General features: G+C 50.7%; 6 protein-coding genes across 6 annotated transcripts; 3 read left to right on the top strand and 3 right to left on the bottom strand.

The window, feature by feature from the left end:
* Window positions 1-317: 317 nt before the first annotated feature.
* Window positions 318-3,419, top strand: BO79DRAFT_236148 (Brix-domain-containing protein; the record flags this gene model as incomplete). Its single annotated transcript, XM_025684549.1, has 6 exons — window positions 318-560; window positions 636-1,475; window positions 1,543-1,546; window positions 1,985-2,104; window positions 2,367-2,531; window positions 2,814-3,419. Exons 1-6 carry the CDS (start codon window positions 328-330, stop codon window positions 3,417-3,419), a joined length of 1,968 nt encoding a protein of 655 aa, XP_025542438.1. The 5' UTR covers window positions 318-327.
* A 1,614-nt stretch (window positions 3,420-5,033) lies between these two features.
* On the bottom strand, window positions 5,034-6,257 carry BO79DRAFT_76575 (Rab family GTPase). Its single transcript, XM_025689714.1, has 5 exons — window positions 6,154-6,257; window positions 6,072-6,084; window positions 5,573-5,962; window positions 5,425-5,505; window positions 5,034-5,355 (listed from the first exon to the last, which is right to left on the bottom strand). Exons 1-5 carry the CDS (start codon window positions 6,172-6,174, stop codon window positions 5,225-5,227), a joined length of 636 nt encoding a protein of 211 aa, XP_025542437.1. The 5' UTR covers window positions 6,175-6,257; the 3' UTR covers window positions 5,034-5,224.
* Window positions 6,258-7,014: 757 nt separating this feature from the next.
* BO79DRAFT_190610 (putative Chromo domain protein Chp1p) lies at window positions 7,015-10,681 on the top strand. Its single transcript, XM_025680752.1, has 4 exons — window positions 7,015-8,214; window positions 8,270-9,340; window positions 9,397-9,728; window positions 9,794-10,681. The coding sequence occupies exons 1-4, from the start codon at window positions 7,042-7,044 to the stop codon at window positions 10,404-10,406; spliced, it is 3,189 nt and encodes a 1,062-aa protein (XP_025542436.1). The 5' UTR covers window positions 7,015-7,041; the 3' UTR covers window positions 10,407-10,681.
* Window positions 10,672-12,999, bottom strand: BO79DRAFT_168860 (putative ATP-dependent Clp protease). The gene is made up of 2 exons (XM_025679450.1): window positions 12,459-12,999; window positions 10,672-12,400 (listed from the first exon to the last, which is right to left on the bottom strand). Exons 1-2 carry the CDS (start codon window positions 12,901-12,903, stop codon window positions 10,995-10,997), a joined length of 1,851 nt encoding a protein of 616 aa, XP_025542435.1. The 5' UTR covers window positions 12,904-12,999; the 3' UTR covers window positions 10,672-10,994.
* A 1,017-nt stretch (window positions 13,000-14,016) lies between these two features.
* BO79DRAFT_215284 (FAM207/SLX9 family protein) lies at window positions 14,017-14,604 on the bottom strand (the record flags this gene model as incomplete). The annotated part of the gene is made up of 2 exons (XM_025683266.1): window positions 14,017-14,532; window positions 14,602-14,604. 2 exons carry the CDS (start codon window positions 14,602-14,604, stop codon window positions 14,017-14,019), a joined length of 519 nt encoding a protein of 172 aa, XP_025542434.1.
* A 394-nt stretch (window positions 14,605-14,998) lies between these two features.
* BO79DRAFT_190605 (glycerol-3-phosphate dehydrogenase family protein) lies at window positions 14,999-17,282 on the top strand. Its single transcript, XM_025680751.1, has 3 exons — window positions 14,999-15,590; window positions 15,666-16,798; window positions 16,865-17,282. The coding sequence occupies exons 1-3, from the start codon at window positions 15,280-15,282 to the stop codon at window positions 16,918-16,920; spliced, it is 1,500 nt and encodes a 499-aa protein (XP_025542433.1). The 5' UTR covers window positions 14,999-15,279; the 3' UTR covers window positions 16,921-17,282.
* Window positions 17,283-17,404: the final 122 nt, after the last annotated feature.

Below are 17,404 nucleotides of genomic sequence, written 5' to 3'. Positions count from 1 at the left end.
AAGAGTAGGAGAGCAAAAATCATTAAGAGTGCAGCCATTATGTTTCCTGATGAACTAAAAGCACCCATTGAAGCTGCAATATCAGCAACTTAATAAGCATATCGGGCATATTATAGTTAGTTGAGGTGATAAACTATCAACATGATTCTTATGATCACACGTGATAAGGATCTAGATTCAAATATAGGAAAAGGCGGTTATCACGTGAATAGCAAAATACATATGCGGAAGGCGGTCACAGCCAAAAATTATTCTGCCCGCAGCTTTTTCTAAATTTGCGGGCGATCATCAGATTCGGAGTCTCCAAATCCCTACAACCCATACACCATGGCATCCGTTTACAAGACTATTTCGAAGAAGGCAGCTCGCCAGCTCGCCAAGGAGGAGGAGTTTGATGAGGAGGATGTTGAGATGGAGGAACTTCTCGACAATGCCGACGACACCACCGACAGCGAAAGCGATGAAGAAACTACGACCGAATCGGCCAAGAAGCAGCTCGCTCAGGGTTTCATGCCCAAGACTCGTGTACTGATGCTGACCTCCCGAGGTGTGACATACCGGTATGCTTGATGTCTCTGTCCAGATGGTATATGTTGAAGCGCGAATGTAATGCTAATATTTTCTGTTTGCTGCAGCCATCGACACCTGCTCGCCGACCTTGCGTCTCTGCTCCCTCACACTCACAAGGAAAGCAAACTCGACACCAAGAAGAAGACCGCTGGATACAACCTGCTCCTTAACTCTCTCGCCGACCTTCACTCCTGCAACGTGATTTTCTTCCTCGAGGCTCGTAAGCAGGGTCAGGACTTGTACCTTTGGCTTGCTCGCCCTCCCAACGGACCGACGATCAAGTTCCACGTCGCCAACTTGCACACAATGGCCGAATTGAATGCTGGATTCAGCGGCAACTGCCTCAAGGGTGGCCGTGGTCTTGTTGTTTTCGATCGCTCTTTCGACGAACAGGGTCCGCTCATGAGCCAGCCCGGCAACGAGTACCGGGGTCTGATCAGAGAGATGCTGCGCGGTGTCTTCTGTGTCCCTAAGCGTGGTGTTAAGGGCATGAAGCCGTTCATTGACCGCATCATCGGTGTCTTTGGTGTGGATGGCAAGATCTGGATCCGTGTCTACGAGATCCGCGAGTCTGAGGCTGGAAAGAAGTCTGAGGATGGTGCAGATGCCAAGCCTGCTCCCAAGAGCAAGGACGGTCAGCCGGAGGTTTCTCTGGTCGAGATCGGCCCCCGCTTTGTTCTTACGCCTATTGTCATCTTGGAGGGTAGCTTTGGCGGTCCTGTCATCTATGAGAACAAGGAGTACGTGAGCCCGAACCAGGTCCGTCGCGAGGTCCGCATGAGCAAGGCTGCTCGCTACGCCAAGCGCAGAGATGTGCAGACCGACCGGTTCGCGAAGCGGTCGACCCTGGGACTGGGAGAAGGCGAGAGGAAGCCGGATGCGCTCGACACGAGGCAACTGTTCAAGTGATGGATTCCCGTTTTGTTGGTTCTTTCTGTTGTTTTACGCCCTATTAGACTTGATATCCTCAAGGGATGTATATGTATTGATGCGAGGGGTGAATGCATGGTCCTGCTGGCGTCTGGTGTGAAATAATAATAAAAGTTTTGATGCTACGGTTCACTATTATCCTGATCCCATGGATCTAATCATAGAATAAACAACCCCTAGACTTACTGGGTGGATTGACATCGTTGCTATGGGCCTCGGTGATTGGGTAAACGGGGACAGGTCAGTCTTTCAGCTTTCCAAGAAAGGGTATGACTTGCAGCAAGGGAGGCATTGAACTAATGTGCTGTATGTTCTCAAGCTATATGTCGCAATTTGACTTAGAGTACGGAGTAGCTGGTGAACCAATGGAGCAATGGCGCATCTGCGGAGGAGCGTCGGTCTGGCTGGAAAGCGGAATGATGAAGGGGATCCTGTCAAGTGACTTAGCGGCGGGTCTCCCTTTGCCTGCCCCGGATTTCCTCAGCGCAACTGCACCCTTTCGCTCGTCATCATGGCATCCCTTTCGCAATACAGCGCTGGGTGGTTGCTGGGTGCTCATGCACCTTCTTCCACAATGGCCTCCACTCTGTCTTGCTTCCACTGTGTTTTGATCACCCCCAAGGGCGGGGTCGCGACCTAGAGTTAGATCGTGATCGCGACGGCGTTGACTCACTACAGCGCCGAGGCTACCTCTGCCTAAGACTCGCAATTGAACAATATACCTCTTTCCATACCATTTGACCCAAGTTAACTGTACTAGGTACGCGTGGCCGGTCTATAAGACCTACTGGTGTACTCCGTATTTGCTGACGCCTCTAGATCCTTGAAATCATTGAACCATGCCCTTCCATCAATTGGCCACGGAGCTATTGCTCCATATATTTCGCTCATGCGATTCTGTCACCGATGTTATGAACCTTGCAATGACTTGCCGACGACTTCATACCGTCTTCCACCGGTCCAATAAGCTACAAATCCTCGTTGATGTTGCCGAGTCTGAGTTCGGTCCATTGGATGATATCATCCAGATCGTCACACAGAATACCAGCCAACGTGCCCACCTATTTCGTACCGCCCCTATAACCAACTCCCTCCTTAAACAAATAGTCCAGATCGGGCACGTGGCCCAGAAGTGGGAAATTATATACCCAGTTAAGAAATGGAAGACCGATTTTGAGAATCGTCGCTCGCTGGATGATGATGAGCGGTTCCGTCTCCGCCGTGCAATCTATCGTCTCTGGCTGTACCACCGAGCCTTTCATACGGAGTCTTATAGTCGGTTCAGCCGCACCCTTCCACACATCGTTTCCGAGCGTGCCCAACTATTGCACAACTGGTCTACAGCTGAGCTGGCCGAGATCGAGGACGTACGTTTGATCATCGGTGATATCGTACAGAACCACATCTGTCCCAGCAACGGGACCATCCAACGCAAGTTCCGAAAACGCTACCCGGAAAGTAACTATCAATTGACGTTCAATATCCATCTAAATTACCCTTCAAGCAGTAGTCCCGCTGGTGCACCTAGTCTGTTCGAGAAGGACCCCAATTCAGCCGAGCAGTATTTCCACACCGCGCACCCTAGCAACTTCACTGAATCACCCGCTAAATATAAGTCGCGGTTCCGGAACGACTACTTCCATGACCCTGGTTCTGAAGGTTGGGGTGACGAGATCCCACATTATTATGTCGTGCAAGACATGCTGAAACTCGATCCAGGCCAGGTGATCTGGCTACGGGAGCATGCGCTTCTTAAGGAACAGGTGGAGACTTATGTACGCTCTTTTGGGGACTGGTTCCGCGACAATGGCGAAACGTTTGGCGATACGCTGGAGTGGGTGATGAAAGAGCGGGGAGATGATATTGATGAGTTTCGAGCTGCTATTGCAGACCGGGAGGTTGGCGTGGTGTGGGATTGATGTGATGCAATTGTGTCTGTCTGTTTGCTGTCATATCGCGTAGCATGATATTTACTGTAGGAGACATGTGAATGTTACAATAGGTAATGATTGAGAACCATCAGCTGTGCAATGATAATTTTATCCCATCCCTTGTGTGACTACTACCAAGTCGCTCAGATTCTAGGTACACTGCTTTGATTGGTAACATTCACAAATGCCCAGTGTCTGACATACCCGGACATCTAATCTCACTTCGACAGTAGAGAGAGTATACCATGCACGCCAAGCAAACAACTGACTCACTACCATCTACATGTAGTAAGTATACATTCTGACCCATCATCCCGTTCCTGACATCTAATTCTACAGTAGTACATACAGCAAAACAGACATAGTCGCAACTCTAATGAGATACCATACCTGCAGCCCCCTAATCAGCTCAATCTCTATATCAACCTACCTACACATCGACTGATCATCTCTCACCCACGTGTCCAGACCCAGAGCATAAGAGCAACCGCAGCTAGTAGATAGATAGCTACCTGTCAAACGGAACTCTATTCCGCTAATCAATAACTAGTCACTACTATTACTACATATCTTTTACTATAGACATCTCATTAATCACAAGACCACACACCATATCTCTCAACCCTGAATACAATTGAGCACGCAAGTCACTAATACGTAGCTACCTAGCCCCCAACTCACCAAAAAAAGCAAAGCAGTCAGGTCAGAAAAAACAACCCCCCTAGTCAATTCTCCCCTTCTCCTCCCCCCCTGATCAACTCAGTCTAAACCAGACGGGGAATAAATTCAGCCGCGGCGGCTAACAGTGGGTAGGAGTGAGTGGAGACCGCTGTGAAGGGGAAGGAAGGAAGGACTTTGAAACCGAGGCGGTCTTACATAAGGAATTGCCGGGGGTCGTTGGTTAGTAGTTAGGAAGGATGAGTGGGGGCCGGAAAGTTGGCTGTAAAGTTATGTAGTATCTGTGTACATAGTTCATCTGTAAACTAGATATTCTCCTACATTGTAACTTATGATGGTAAAGTGAGTACCGTGTGTAGCGATGAGAGAAGAGAGCGAGAGGAAAGAGAAAAGTAGCTGTGGAGCTCCCGGGTCAAATGTGGGTCGAGGGGTGATGCCCGCATGGGGTTGGCGAATTATTAATGGCTAGTAACGGGCAAACCAACGGGCGTCGGGCCCCATCCGAGGCGGCCAGAAGGGACGATTGCTTGCTTTGCTTTTCTTACGGATCACTTTTTGTTATTTTATTTTTTCTCTTTTCTTCTTTCATTGCATTTATAGGCGAGTAATCTTAGCAAAACACACTGTGCATACCGAACAGACAATCCTGTAGAGCCACGGATAAGACGCCGAGGGGAAAGTGGGGAGATACAACAACATTCGTTAAACCAAATAGGGTTTTGGGTTTCCGTCATCAGGCAGACATCATGGGGGGCAAAAGCAATAAGACGTTATTCAGATCAATTTCTCATCAGGTTAGAATATAGGGAAGAGAAAAGAGGAAAGGGGGTGGAGGAAATCAACAAGAAAGGGAAACAAAAAGAAGTGATAAAAGGGAAACAGAAGATATAAAAGGCAAAGCGAACAAGGTGTCGGGAGAATGTGATGTCCAACAAACACCGCCGTACAATGTCCATGACCCCAGGTGCCATTCCTAACAACGTCCCTCTTGTGTATCATCTCCAGGAGGCTAAGTAACAGACAAAAAGAGAGTTCAAGACCGTTCAATTATCACATCACAAAAATAAAAAGTCGTTGCGGTTGACGTGTCACACATTCCCCGATCTCGTGGCCCCTTAACAGCATCCCTGCTTGGTCTTAGGGTCCTCCGACTCGTCGATCCGCACCATGTCGCGGCGGTCGCCCAGAACGGTCTGGCCGGCATCACCGCCATCCAGAGCCTTGCTGGAGACGATGCGGTAGATTTCTGAAAATAACGAGAATGTCAGCATGACGAAGTTCGTCTGGCAAACGGATTTACGGGGGCAAGTCTAACCTGTCAGGATGTTCTGGAAAGCAAGCTCGACGTTGCTGGCGTCAAGGGCAGATGTCTCGATAAAAGAGAGGTTGTTCTCGCCTAGTAGTATATTAGCACACCAGCAAATTCAACCTATGGGTCGCCATCGGCGAAGGTTCCAACATACTTGCAAATTGCTTGGCCTCTTCCGTGGGCACAGCCCGCAGGTGCCTCAAATCGCTCTTGTTACCAACCAGCATGATGACGATGTTGGAGTCGGCATGATCGCGGAGTTCCTTCAACCACCGGTTGACATTGTCGTAGGTCTGGTGCTTACTGATATCATAGACGAGAAGAGCACCGACAGCACCCCGATAGTAAGCGGAGGTGATGGCACGGTAACGTTCCTGACCAGCAGTATCCCAAATCTGAGCCTTGATCGTCTTGGAATCGACCTGGATCGAGCGGGTAGCGAACTCGACACCGATGGTGGACTTGGAGTCCAGGTTGAACTCGTTACGGGTGAAACGACTCAAAAGGTTGGACTTTCCAACACCAGAGTCTCCAATCAGGACAACTGTTCAGAGCAAACCGTCGTTGGTTAGCTGTGTATCGCGAATTTGCGGCCGACAATAGAGGCAACGGGGTCGAGCGGCGACTGCGGAGACGGGAAGTGGCAACTTTACCTTTGAAGAGAAACTACCAAGTAACCCGTTAGTTATACCGTTGCTTGGCAAGGGGTGCGAATGGGAGAAAGAGGATACTCACATCGTACTCGTCGTTAGCCATGAGGGGTGGTTTGCGAGAGCTCGCTTAGGTTTGTTACACGTAAGATCTGAAGGACTGGGAAGGGATACGACGTGGTCGAGCTTGGAGGGGAGGGTTGGAGGCTCTTTGAAAGGAAATCCGGGCAATAGAGTGTGTCTGACTTTCTGAGAGGAGGGGCGCAACGTTGTCAGCTTTCAGGACCACATCCAAGGGACAGAGGTACTCGGGGGGAGCGAGGAGAAGGGATGTTTAAAAGTAACCGACGGGAGGCGGGAACGGAGGAACTTACCGATGAGTGTAGGGGGAGGCAGGCACCGGGGCAGGGAGATTAGGAGGTTATCCAGACTGACTTTCTCCCTACGGATTCCCGTCCGTCGTTCGCAGTGCCGAGTGCACTGTCGCCCCTTCGGGCCTAGCGCCGGATCACGTGCGCATATGCAGGTGGGCGGCGCGAGGACTTCAGTCCCTGATCTATTGATCAATTATTGTAAGTATCCTGTTGGGGGAGATCGCAATCCACACGGACAGCTCCTTTAGGTGCACTGTATGTGTCCGTAAGTGTGTGTTTGTGTGACCTGGTTGTTCTCCATCCCATGATCGGTCTTGCAGTTCTTCCGCTGTATGTTTGCCGTGCGCACTTACCAGTGCGAATCTAATCTACATTTTGAATCGCGCTTACATGAGCAGCTGGCTGGCTTTAAACAACTACCTGTTCATTGGTTTCAACTCCAGCTCACACGGCCCACTATGCTATGTTAGGTGGCTATCCTGTAGCTTAATTGGCGTCTCTGGCTCTCTGTTGCGCCCTGCATTCCTTGGGCTCCACATATCAGAAAATCCTTACGCACCCAATTCCATTCAGTATCAGTGTTGCTGTACAATCCGGCAATGACAAGGAGGCAGGATGAGAGTGATGATGACATTTCCATCACCTCAACTGCGGCCAGCTCACAGGCTTCTGAGTATGATGTGGAAGCTATCCTAGCTGAGCACAAATTCCCAGACGGAAAGAGGTACCTGGTCAAATGGGCCAACTACCCTGAGTGGAGAAATACTTGGGAGCCTGTGGAATCCTTCAAAACGGCAGAGACCCTTATCGACTGGCAACGCAGGAAACAGCAGATTGCAGAAGGGAAGCTTGAAGCGTATGACGTAGCCAACTGGGAGCGAAAGAACTTGAAACACCAGGAGGCAAAAGAGGAAAAGAGACGCAGAAGGGATGCCAAAAGGAAACGGCTTGGCTTACCCACGAAGGGCCCCGGGATTGAATCTTCAATCCCTCGGAGCAACTCCCGTGTGAGTGCAAGACAACAGAGTACACAAACGCCGCCCACTTACACACCCAGTATTCGCTCACTGCCTTTCAAAAAGCAGCATGCCCTGGCGAAGCAACCGCCGGTCCTGTTTGGAAGTGGACAAAAACCAAAATCAGCGCTAGCGCCAGCATCAGCTACGCTGCGTTCCAACAATGCCCAGGAGACTGCGAAGTGGTTTTCGCACCTGTCAACGAGGCGAAAACACGAGAAAGCTAAATTCAGAGAGCCAGATCCCAATATTGATCAACTAGAGCTTGTTCGACCGTCAGACTGGTCGTCTAAAACACCTCTGCACCTTCTCAAGTCCGGTCCTTGCAATGCTAGCCCATCTGTTGACCAAAATCGAGATTCAGTCCAAATCGTGACTGACCAGTCTGTTTCACACACGGAGGTTGATCACTCAGATGCACCTGCTCACTTGTCTGGCCCGCTGAGTGATCCGCCAAATCAAGACCGGATAAAGTACGACCGTCGCGATAAATCGGGCCAAGATGTCCCCGAGCTACCTCGTAGGGTGCCGGGTCCCAAAGCTAAATTCGTGTCCGGCCGCTTTTGCAATCCCGGTGAGGTGTTAGTATATATGTATTATGGACCAGACAAAAGGTCCATTGGCCCAGCTAGACTATGTGGTCTTAGCCCTACGTCTGCTAAAAGGCTTATCGCAACTAAGGCGGGGCAATACATTGAGGTTTGGTTTCAGCATATCTGCACGCTGGAGGATTATGAGGTTCTCTGTTATAACTCAGTAAGTGCTTTGGCGGTATATTATGAGTCTTATTTGCTGATCTGAACAACCATAGCGGTCGCGGCATCGCACATATTGTAGGGGCTGGATTCAGGGTTTCAATGATACGGAGTCCAAGATATATAATATGGCACGGGAGCTTGAGCAAGGCGACCTTCTCGCGATTTTTCCAGGCAATCAGGGTACGCCACACAACGTGTTACTGGCCTACCCGTCTAATTCACTGAAGCTCGAGTCACTCAACGACGGCTACTTCAAGAAGGAGCCGGATACCTTTCTTAACCTTGTTGTGAGAGATCCGTTGGACTCTCTTGAGTTTATTGAGCGACTGCCATCTAGGGCAAGAGCCGACGACCGGTGGACAGTTACTCGCCGCCAAGAACTTGTCGTGAGGGATTCTCTGGATTATGAACTACCTCGGAGTGGATGTGACGGCATAGAAGACGTCGTCGACGCCCCAATGTCAATTTCATCAACCGAGCAGGAAAACACATCAACAGAAAGGCAATCCAAAGAAGTCACTAGTGAGAATAGGTCGGATTCATCACCAAAGCCACGAGGGGTCGATTCATCAGAACGGCAATTGAACAGGATTGGAATACCCGTGAAGCCAGACAATTTACAAGAGCCGTTGAAGCTACAGTCTGAGAAAATGTCCAGTCCAGCGAAGCTAGACTCTTCACAGAAGCCTCTGGAGCCAGCTTCGGCCGAAACGAACGAGTCTACCAGCCAAGTGCAAGACGAACCCATGGAACTCGACGATGAACAAGACGAACCCATGGAAATAGATGATGAACAAAACGAACCCATGAAGATCCATGAACAACATAGTTCTGCTTCAGCGCCAGGCGTACAGGACCCAGCAACCCCCGCACCTACGGCCGATCTGGGAAGTATTTTCGAAACAGAATTTGGAGTATCTTATGAGACTCTAGTGACAGTGAACTCCACAGGAAAGGTACAGAGAGCAGAAGCATTCTTTCTCTTGTTCGAGTCCGAGATACTTCAGAGTGAACTTGTAATTCTCCATGCCTTTCTAAAGAAACATAACCCTGTTATATATACTTGGCAGCAGAAGGATGACTGGGAGAAATTTGCACGAGCTGTCCAAGTAGGGGTGGTTTTGGTATGTTCTGCTTCCCACCGAGGTCGAGATGCACTGAAAGACCAACATTTAAGCAGGTTCACGAGAGCTGGGTCAACTTCAACAAATTGTCTTTCTTCCAAAACCTCGTCAACAAGCCGATCAACTTCTGGAGCGTCTCTCTGGCCAAACCTCTCCAATATGCCGGTCACCACTCCCACTTCCAGCGCATTTTCCCACATGGCGGGGCTATATTGGTGACGGAAGACATAATGCTCCAGGATCCGAAAGCAACCATGGCGATACTGGCGTGGTTTGCTGACTTCGTCAAGAAGAAGTACCCGGGATATTGGAAGATCATGTTCCGGCCCGCTATCCTGGACTGGATTTTGCAACAATCAGAAAGTGCAGAGGAATCAGCACGCGGAGTGTACGTTATGACCCTTCAGACCCAACCGAGATCCTAATATCTCTAACCGAAAACTCCATCTTCAGATGGCCTACAATGTACCGTTTAGTCTTAGAGTGTTGCGGCGTTCCCGCAAATGACAACCCCGTTGCCGAGTTATCATCCGGAGCCCATGACGACTACCTCGAAAGCAACGCCATATCCCCTCCCAGCCTTCCGAGTTATGGCACCCGCACTGAAGCAGATAATCCAGACATCCCCAAAGGCCTAACCCAAGACCAGCGCAATGCAGATCACCTTATTGAATTCTTTGCCGGCTGGGGCCTAATCCATCGCCACCGATACCGACGTTTGATCGTCCTTACGCAAACGACACCCCTGGACCGATGGAAAGAATGGCAACACATCGACATTAAATGCGGCTCGAGGGAGTTCATGAAAGCACTCGGAATCAGCTATAGATACTACTGGTCAAAAGTCATTGCTGCTCCTTCCTCGTCTTCAGCAGCCTCTGCTGCCTCTCTTACTTCTTCTAGACCAGGTACACCGTCTGAAACACGAGCTCCATCGGAGTCCTTCACGCCTCGAACGCCTAAGTCTCGGACTTCATCCATGTCAATGATCAGGGATATGGATGGAGCTAGCTACTATGGTCAGGTACCTGGCGGAGTACCTTCTTATCCGAATCCATACAGATGAGCTTTCGTGAAATATGACGGCAAAAAGAAAGATTGTGTGTAACGAGCGGTGGTGAACCGACTTCTTCTTCTCAAGAAATTCCCTATCAGATATTTAACTTTCCAATTTTCTTTCTTATTTATCGTTTTCTCTGTTTCCTATACCCAGTGGGCGTGAGTTCGTTATGTTTGAGGGCGGTGGTGTGCCACTCGTCGATTGATAATTTGTGTAGTAACCGTTTCTTATTGTAAATGGAAAAGCGGAAAGAAGACTGTCCTGATGATGAATTGAACCCGGTATTTGAGCCAATACTCCAGCTGATATTCCATACAGACGATCAACAATAGAGAATGGAGCGTGTAAATACTAGACAGGCAGATAAGTACTAGCAGCAGCAGCAATAAGTACATAGTACGCAATAGAAGGTATCAACACTAATATAAAACGCCCAAAAAAGCTAGCTTATATGAATAATCCATCCGACTAGTAATCGCCGAGTGAGGGTAAAAACAACAGGACTAACTGCCTGACTGCCTGCTTATGTCTCATGCTCTCTCTCTTCCGTTCCTATGTACAATGTCTTCAGTATCCAACCCAAGCGAACGACACCTAAAACCCAGCCGTCTGCGTACGATACTCCCTGAAGCTCGAAATCGGGGGAAGTTCATTCGCCGGCTGCGTCTTCGCTTTCTTATCTTTACTCTTCTCCGCTTTCTCTCTCCGAACCTTCTCCTCCCACTTACTTTCCTCGGCGGCGATCATGGAGTGGAAGCGTCCGCCCTGGCCGCGCGCAAGATAGATAGGTTTTTCGTTCCGCTCCGCGACGGATTCGGTGACCAGGACGAATTTGACGCTCGAACCGGGGGTTTCGAACATTGCGTCGCTGAGGATGGTCTCTAGTTCGGTGCGGAGGGCGCGCGCGCCTGTGCCCATTGTGAAGGCGTTGGCGGCGATCTTGTGCAAGGCCGGAGTGGTGAAGCGGAGCTCGATGCCGGAGAGGCTGAAGAGGGTGGTGTATTGGGCTAGGAGGGAGTTGCGGGGTTCGGTGAGGATGCGCACGAGCAGGGGGGTGGTTAGGGTGGAGAGGGCGGCGGTGACGGGAACGCGGCCGACTAGTTCGGGGATGAAGCCGTAATTTTGGAGGTCGGTGGGGTTGAGGAGGTCGAGGGCGTTGAAGTAGGTTGGTTCGCTGTCGGGGGAGTTGGGAGAGGTGGCCGAGGCGAAGAAGGGGAGGTGCTTTTTGTATAGGGCTTCTTCTTCGGATCCCGGAAGGATGGGGATTGGTTCGTTGTTGCCCGGTGCGTGGTCGCGAGACCGATTGTTTGTGAGGGCTGAGCCGCGGATGGGTTGACCGAAGCCGATTGATCCGCGAGATATCCGGTCCATGATTACCTTGTGTAGCCCGACGAAGGCGCCGGAGAAGATGAAGAGGATGTTGTCTGTGCGGACGTTGTAGACCTCGCCCTTCTGGGGCATGTTTCCGCCATTGGGGTTGAATGGAGAGTTCCCTAGCGGGTTGTTGGAGGGGAATGTGTTGGGGGAGTTGCCGACACGAGGTGCACTTCGTTCTTGTTTCGCTTGCACTTGTACCGTTGTGCCCTCGATGAGCTTGAGGAGGGCTTGTTGTACTCCTTCACCACTGACGTCCTTCCCGTGGCTGACCTTTGCTGCGGCAATTTTGTCCACTTCGTCCAGGACGATTATGCCGCGCTCCGCTTGTTCAACATCATAGTTCGCAGCGGCCAGAAGCCTGTGTACGCATACTTCTGCATCCTCTCCGATGTAACCTGCCTGCGTAAACGGTGTGCAGTCCGAAATGCTGAATGGGACGGATAGTATCCTCGCCAGTGTCTTTGCCATAAGCGTCTTTCCAACGCCGGATGGTCCCAGTAGAAGGATGTTGGATTTCTCCAGTTGTAACTCCGACGAATCGTCGAGTCCAGGCTGCGCTGACGTAGGCAATGTACCTGCTTCGGGGGTTGTATTGACGGTTTGTTGCTGGCCTGGGAATTCGTCTGACTAGCTTAGCTTGGCTCAGGTGTTATGACAGGCAATGGAATGCGGATAACCTACCTTCAACCGGGTGATGCTCAATCGCCTCTCTGCGCGCACGTTTCGCTAGCAACTCCGCGTTTTCCTCCTCGCGTCTCTGCAGCTCTTGTACCCGTTGATAGTGGTTGAATACCGCGACACTAAGTATCTTCTTTGCACGGTCCTGGCCAACGACGAACTGGTCTAGGTACTGCTTCAACGTTCTGGGGGTCACCCGAGGGGCTCCGAAAGCCGGAGCTGACGCAAGTGGCCCTGTTGTTGGGAGATCCGGTTCATAACTACCAGTCCACGGCTGGTTTGTGAAATCTGAGCGATCGAATTGAGACCAGGTAGGGAAAGTGGCTGATGAGCTGGTGAATCCACGGCGAACAGGGTGGATAAGCGGCGTCGGCGCATGCCGATAGCGGAAGGGAGAGTTGCGGTGCGCCCTGAGGAGGCCACGGGCCTGTACAGGCAACCGTAGCATGGCCAAGCGCAGAAATACCTGCAGGAGGAGAGTGCTACTGTGAAGATATGGAAAAAATCGAAGAAGAAGCTCGTGTGTAAGGGAGAGAGGGAGAAGGAAGGCTGAGGGCAGTCGAGGACCGTCACCTCCGATGGCAGCAGATAAGATGCAATACAATCAAATCAAACTAAATCGGGCGATAGCTTTCCCCGCAGCACGTGATGCTTATCGCCGACGGTATCCGCGGATGACGTGGTAGAGATGGGCTTGTCTGACACGATCAAGTAAGGTTTGGACGCAGATGGATCCGTCAGTGGAAGAACTCTGGAAGACGTGTTGAGCTTCGTGCTTTGTGTTTCTGAGGTTGTGAAACTCGGGGCGGATGAGGACTCGTGTTTCGTCATCTGGGAGCTTCCAAGTGCGACGAGCGGTGGCGGTCCCGATCGTCGCTCCCGTCAGTCCCAGGCACCGACTTCGCTAATGCGGATCTGTGCCATTCTAGTCCAGTAAGGCATGTGGTCTTGATTAATAACCCGAATAAGTGCTACATGTGTGAGATTCTCAATTGAATAGTATAGATCTATTTGGCATGAATTGGGAAGACATCCTCTATACCTCCCCATATTCCATTGTTTCATTTGAAAAGACGCAAGTCTGCCAGGAAGCATTGAGCTACTAATTGTACCGAACCTTCCTCTTGACCCAATGGCCTTGATTATGCTTACATAGATTCCTGTAAGCTTCGTCCATTTGACAAATGTGTAAATGTGTCAAGGTCGTATCGTACATTTAGCTTAGGCCAACTGAATGGTTCCGTACTTTTCATGACACTGGAAGTTCGTAGTCACGGCTGCCATTCTTCCCATTGAGGCGTCTATATTGGTTCATTCGCCTGGAGCGCCCTGTCAACATGGGAAAGCGATAATCCTCAGGTGACTCGTACGCGGTAGCCCGGAGCGTCAACTGAGGGGGGAACCAGTGGCATTTTGACTCTGCCACAGATTATACTGGAAAGCGGTTTGTTACAGCAACCGGCTGCAACCGGCTGCAACTTGTGCCAACTGCCACCCAGATTGAAAAGGAGGATTGAGCGAGTTGCGCTCGAGACAATCCATATTCCAATATTTCGACAATCTAGCTGCTTGATTTGAAGGCAGGCTGCTGCTCCATAGTTTGAGATATAAAGTTCCGCAGGGCCGCCCATCGATTGGAGACCGAGCCTTCATCTGTGTTGCTGTTGGAGTCGGTAGCGGTTGGCGCTGGTGCTTGCATGCTGGACATCTGCGCCATATTCTTCGCAAACCGATCGCGCTCCAGCCGTTCCAGCTTCTCCCGACGCTTCATAGCACCCGGTCTATGCTGCAGGGTTTTCTGCTTAATAATATTAACCTGTTTGCTAGGGTCGGCGACATCGTCGTCGGCGTCCGGAAGCGCATCGGCCAACGAGTCCAGAGCAGCAAGTTTCTTGGAGGCACGCCGGCGCTTTGTAGATTTCTGAGAGTTCTTTTCTATCCGCGATACAAAGCTGCTGTGCTTGATCAAGCGCTTGTCCTTTTTCGTGGTGCGGAACTCATCGTGGAGAAAGCTGGGCTTAGAGGACGGAAGAGCGCCTTTCCCACTTGCGGGCTTCTTGACGGATCGAGTAGGAGCCTGTATTGGTTAAGAAAAAGCATTGGTAAGTAAACGTGCATGCATAATATCAACTAGGGGAAAGCTTACCATGATGGGGAGGGATACGTTGTTTCTCCGTTCGGGGAACAAGACGAAAAAAGCCTTGCATGTGCTTCACGAGAACCGAATTCTTCGTTGATTCCGATGGGGTAGCGCGGGCTAATCCGGAAGTGCACTAGTCCCCAACCGAAGACCCGATAGTGAGTTCTGTCTCTACTTTGGAATATGTGTGGCTCACCGCCCAGGTGACTTATCTCATAGTACTGGGCCTCACCGACTTGGCCGAGTCTAATTATTGAACCATTTGAACCTGAGGCAAATAAATCCCACCCCCTTCCCGATCTAGTTCACGGTCCCTGGTAGATAGCCGTCTTCAGTCAAAGATCACTCGCGCTTTGTCTTGCGCCAGCCATTCGGGTTCCATCCTGTGCTACATTAAGGCTGACAAGAATTCCCAACAGTGGGACCAACAATTTAGTAGCAAGGCACTAGACCTGAACAGGCCGACCGTAGTCCAAGGCCATAGAAACTGGATCGTCATATTTCCATCAGAATCTTTCCCCCTGCTCCTGGTCCAGTTTTCTTGCGGGAGGCAAAGATCCACATTCACGGGTTCCGAACCCGCCTTTTTATCTTGCACTTGCCTGGCTCAGTGGCTCACTTACATCAGGGCACCACCACACCGACGCCGGTTCGATAAGATTGCCTTCTCATTTGCGGCCTTGCATGTGGATGCTGTCTCCAGCGCGCCTTTTATCTCGCCGGACGTGCCCTTTTCCATCGAGGACTACTGTGCCTGTGACTCTACCTCGGCCCCCGACCGTCTATCACCTCCTGCCTACCCCATTGAGTCGGGAATTTTCGCCGTGTCTATCACCTTCCACAGCATATAAGCCTCGAGGGCCTGTCGCAGTCCGCTACTACTCGCATAGCCCTTTTCATTCGTCGATCATCCCCGCCAATACCGAAGCAACAATGGGCTCTCTCGGACCGTACCAGCGCAAACACAAGATCACTGTGGTGGGCTCAGGAAACTGGTATGTGCAAGATGGCTTTTCGTCATGGCGCTAGTGCCAGGAAAGAGGGAAAGGGCTGACTTGGGTCATGTCTAGGGGATGCGCAATCGCCAAAATCGTCGCCGAAAATGCCGCCAGCAACCCCGCAATTTTCGAGGAGAAGGTTGAGATGTGGGTTTTTGAGGAGAAGGTGGAAATCTCCAAAACGTCCCGGCACTATGATCCCTCTTCACCGCTGTGCCAGGGCCCACAAAACTTGACGGATGTGATTAACCAAAAGCACGAGAACATCAAATACTTGCCTGGAATTACCCTCCCCTCCAACCTGCATGCTAATCCCTCGTTGGTTGACGCAGTCAAGGATAGTACCATCCTTGTCTTCAACCTGCCCCATCAGTTTATCATCAAGACTTGTGAGCAAATCAAGGGCAAGATCCTACCCTATGCGCGGGGTATCTCCTGCATCAAGGGTGTTGATGTGAACGAAGAAGGTATCCATCTCTTCTCGGAGACCATTGGCAAGATCCTGGGTATCTACTGCGGTGCTCTATCTGGCGCAAACATCGCGAGCGAGGTCGCACTGGAAAAATGGTCCGAGTCAAGCATCGCCTATGATCCCCCGCACATGGATTCCAAGGCGCCATCTCCCAATCGTTCCCCGTCTACTTCGACCGAGAATCTCGTTCAGTTTGAGCACAAGGATGTTTCCGGCCAACTATCGCAAGTAAAGCTGCAAGCGCTGCCGTCCGACTACCCCCCTGTGGACCACGCGGTCCTGAAGTCGCTCTTCCATCGCCCGTATTTCCATATCCGTGTGGTGAGTGATGTCGCGGGCGTGTCGCTTGGAGGCGCCCTTAAGAACGTAGTTGCTCTTGCTGCCGGCTGGGTCGACGGCATGGGCTGGGGTGACAATGCCAAGGCTGCCATCATGCGGGTTGGCCTTCTCGAGATGGTCAAGTTTGGTGAAAAGTTCTTCGGGGCCACCATCAATACTCGAACCTTCACCGAGGAGAGTGCAGGTGTTGCCGATCTGATTACTAGCTGCAGCGGTGGCCGGAACTTCCGCTGCGCAAAACTCAGCATTGAGAGAAAGCAGTCGATCGAGAAAGTCGAGGAGACAGAACTCAACGGCCAGAAGCTCCAGGGTACTTTGACTGCGGTTGAGGTAAACAACTTCCTGAAGAAGCAAGGCCTTGAGGAGGAGTTTCCCTTGCTTACGGCTGTGTACCGTGAGTAACCCCGTTCTTTTGCTCTTTGTTATGGTTTTTGCCTTCGATATACTGACCATAAAATAGGTGTTCTCAAGGGCAGTATGTCCGTTGAAGATATTCCTTCTTACATTGAGCGGTAAATTGGACCTGTTGATCCTCTCCTTTGGTTTATGTTCGGGTTGTTAATTTAGGGAAATCTGTTCCTTTTGTGTCTTAACAGAAAGCCGGAGTCTATCTCTTACGTTGAAACGGGGCGGGTGACCAGCAGTGGAACCAGCCAGGCAGTTTTGAGCGCCAGGTTGTGAACGGGGGCAGGATTTATGCATTACCCCCTCCTCTTGTGTTTTCCCCATCCTTGTCACTTTCCTTCCTTTCTTTCCACCAACTTGTCTATCTTTATCACCATCTATCTTTTGGGGGAAGCGTTTGTTGGTAGGTATACTTTGTCGAGATTTTCTCATGCACATAGACCGATGACTATAGACCGCAATGACACCGGAATGTCTGAATCTTCTTCATTTCTATCACATCCACGCCAGTAATGAGCTGTACAATTGCCAGATCATCAATGGCCTGACCGGGGCTATGAGGGGAGGCCAACAAGAAAAAAGAGGAGGCGTGCGG

This window comes from Aspergillus costaricaensis (assembly GCF_003184835.1).
Source record: "Aspergillus costaricaensis CBS 115574 unplaced genomic scaffold BO79scaffold_7, whole genome shotgun sequence".
NCBI lineage: Eukaryota > Fungi > Ascomycota > Eurotiomycetes > Eurotiales > Aspergillaceae > Aspergillus > Aspergillus costaricensis.
Note: the sequence above shows the minus strand (reverse complement) of the source record. Positions and strands in the feature narration are given on the sequence as shown.

What these genes read in the sequence shown, in the direction of transcription:
- BO79DRAFT_190610 (XM_025680752.1), top strand. Translation starts at nt 7,042, where the DNA reads ATGACAAGGAGGCAGGATGAGAGTGATGATGACATTTCCATCACCTCA. An exon ending in TCCAAGTAGGGGTGGTTTTG is followed by an intron (nt 9,341 to 9,396) that starts GTATGTTCTGCT and finishes ACATTTAAGCAG; the next exon opens with GTTCACGAGAGCTGGGTCAA. An exon ending in GAGGAATCAGCACGCGGAGT is followed by an intron (nt 9,729 to 9,793) that starts GTACGTTATGAC and finishes CTCCATCTTCAG; the next exon opens with ATGGCCTACAATGTACCGTT.
- BO79DRAFT_168860 (XM_025679450.1), bottom strand. Translation starts at nt 12,903, where the DNA reads ATGCTACGGTTGCCTGTACAGGCCCGTGGCCTCCTCAGGGCGCACCGC. An exon ending in TGAGCATCACCCGGTTGAAG is followed by an intron (nt 12,401 to 12,458) that starts GTAGGTTATCCG and finishes TAAGCTAGTCAG; the next exon opens with ACGAATTCCCAGGCCAGCAA.
- BO79DRAFT_190605 (XM_025680751.1), top strand. Translation starts at nt 15,280, where the DNA reads ATGTGGATGCTGTCTCCAGCGCGCCTTTTATCTCGCCGGACGTGCCCT. An exon ending in GTGGTGGGCTCAGGAAACTG is followed by an intron (nt 15,591 to 15,665) that starts GTATGTGCAAGA and finishes GGTCATGTCTAG; the next exon opens with GGGATGCGCAATCGCCAAAA. An exon ending in CTTGCTTACGGCTGTGTACC is followed by an intron (nt 16,799 to 16,864) that starts GTGAGTAACCCC and finishes ACCATAAAATAG; the next exon opens with GTGTTCTCAAGGGCAGTATG.
- BO79DRAFT_76575 (XM_025689714.1), bottom strand. Translation starts at nt 6,174, where the DNA reads ATGGCTAACGACGAGTACGAT. An exon ending in AGAGGCCAAGCAATTTGCAA is followed by an intron (nt 5,506 to 5,572) that starts GTATGTTGGAAC and finishes ATATACTACTAG; the next exon opens with GCGAGAACAACCTCTCTTTT. An exon ending in TTTCCAGAACATCCTGACAG is followed by an intron (nt 5,356 to 5,424) that starts GTTAGACTTGCC and finishes CGTTATTTTCAG; the next exon opens with AAATCTACCGCATCGTCTCC.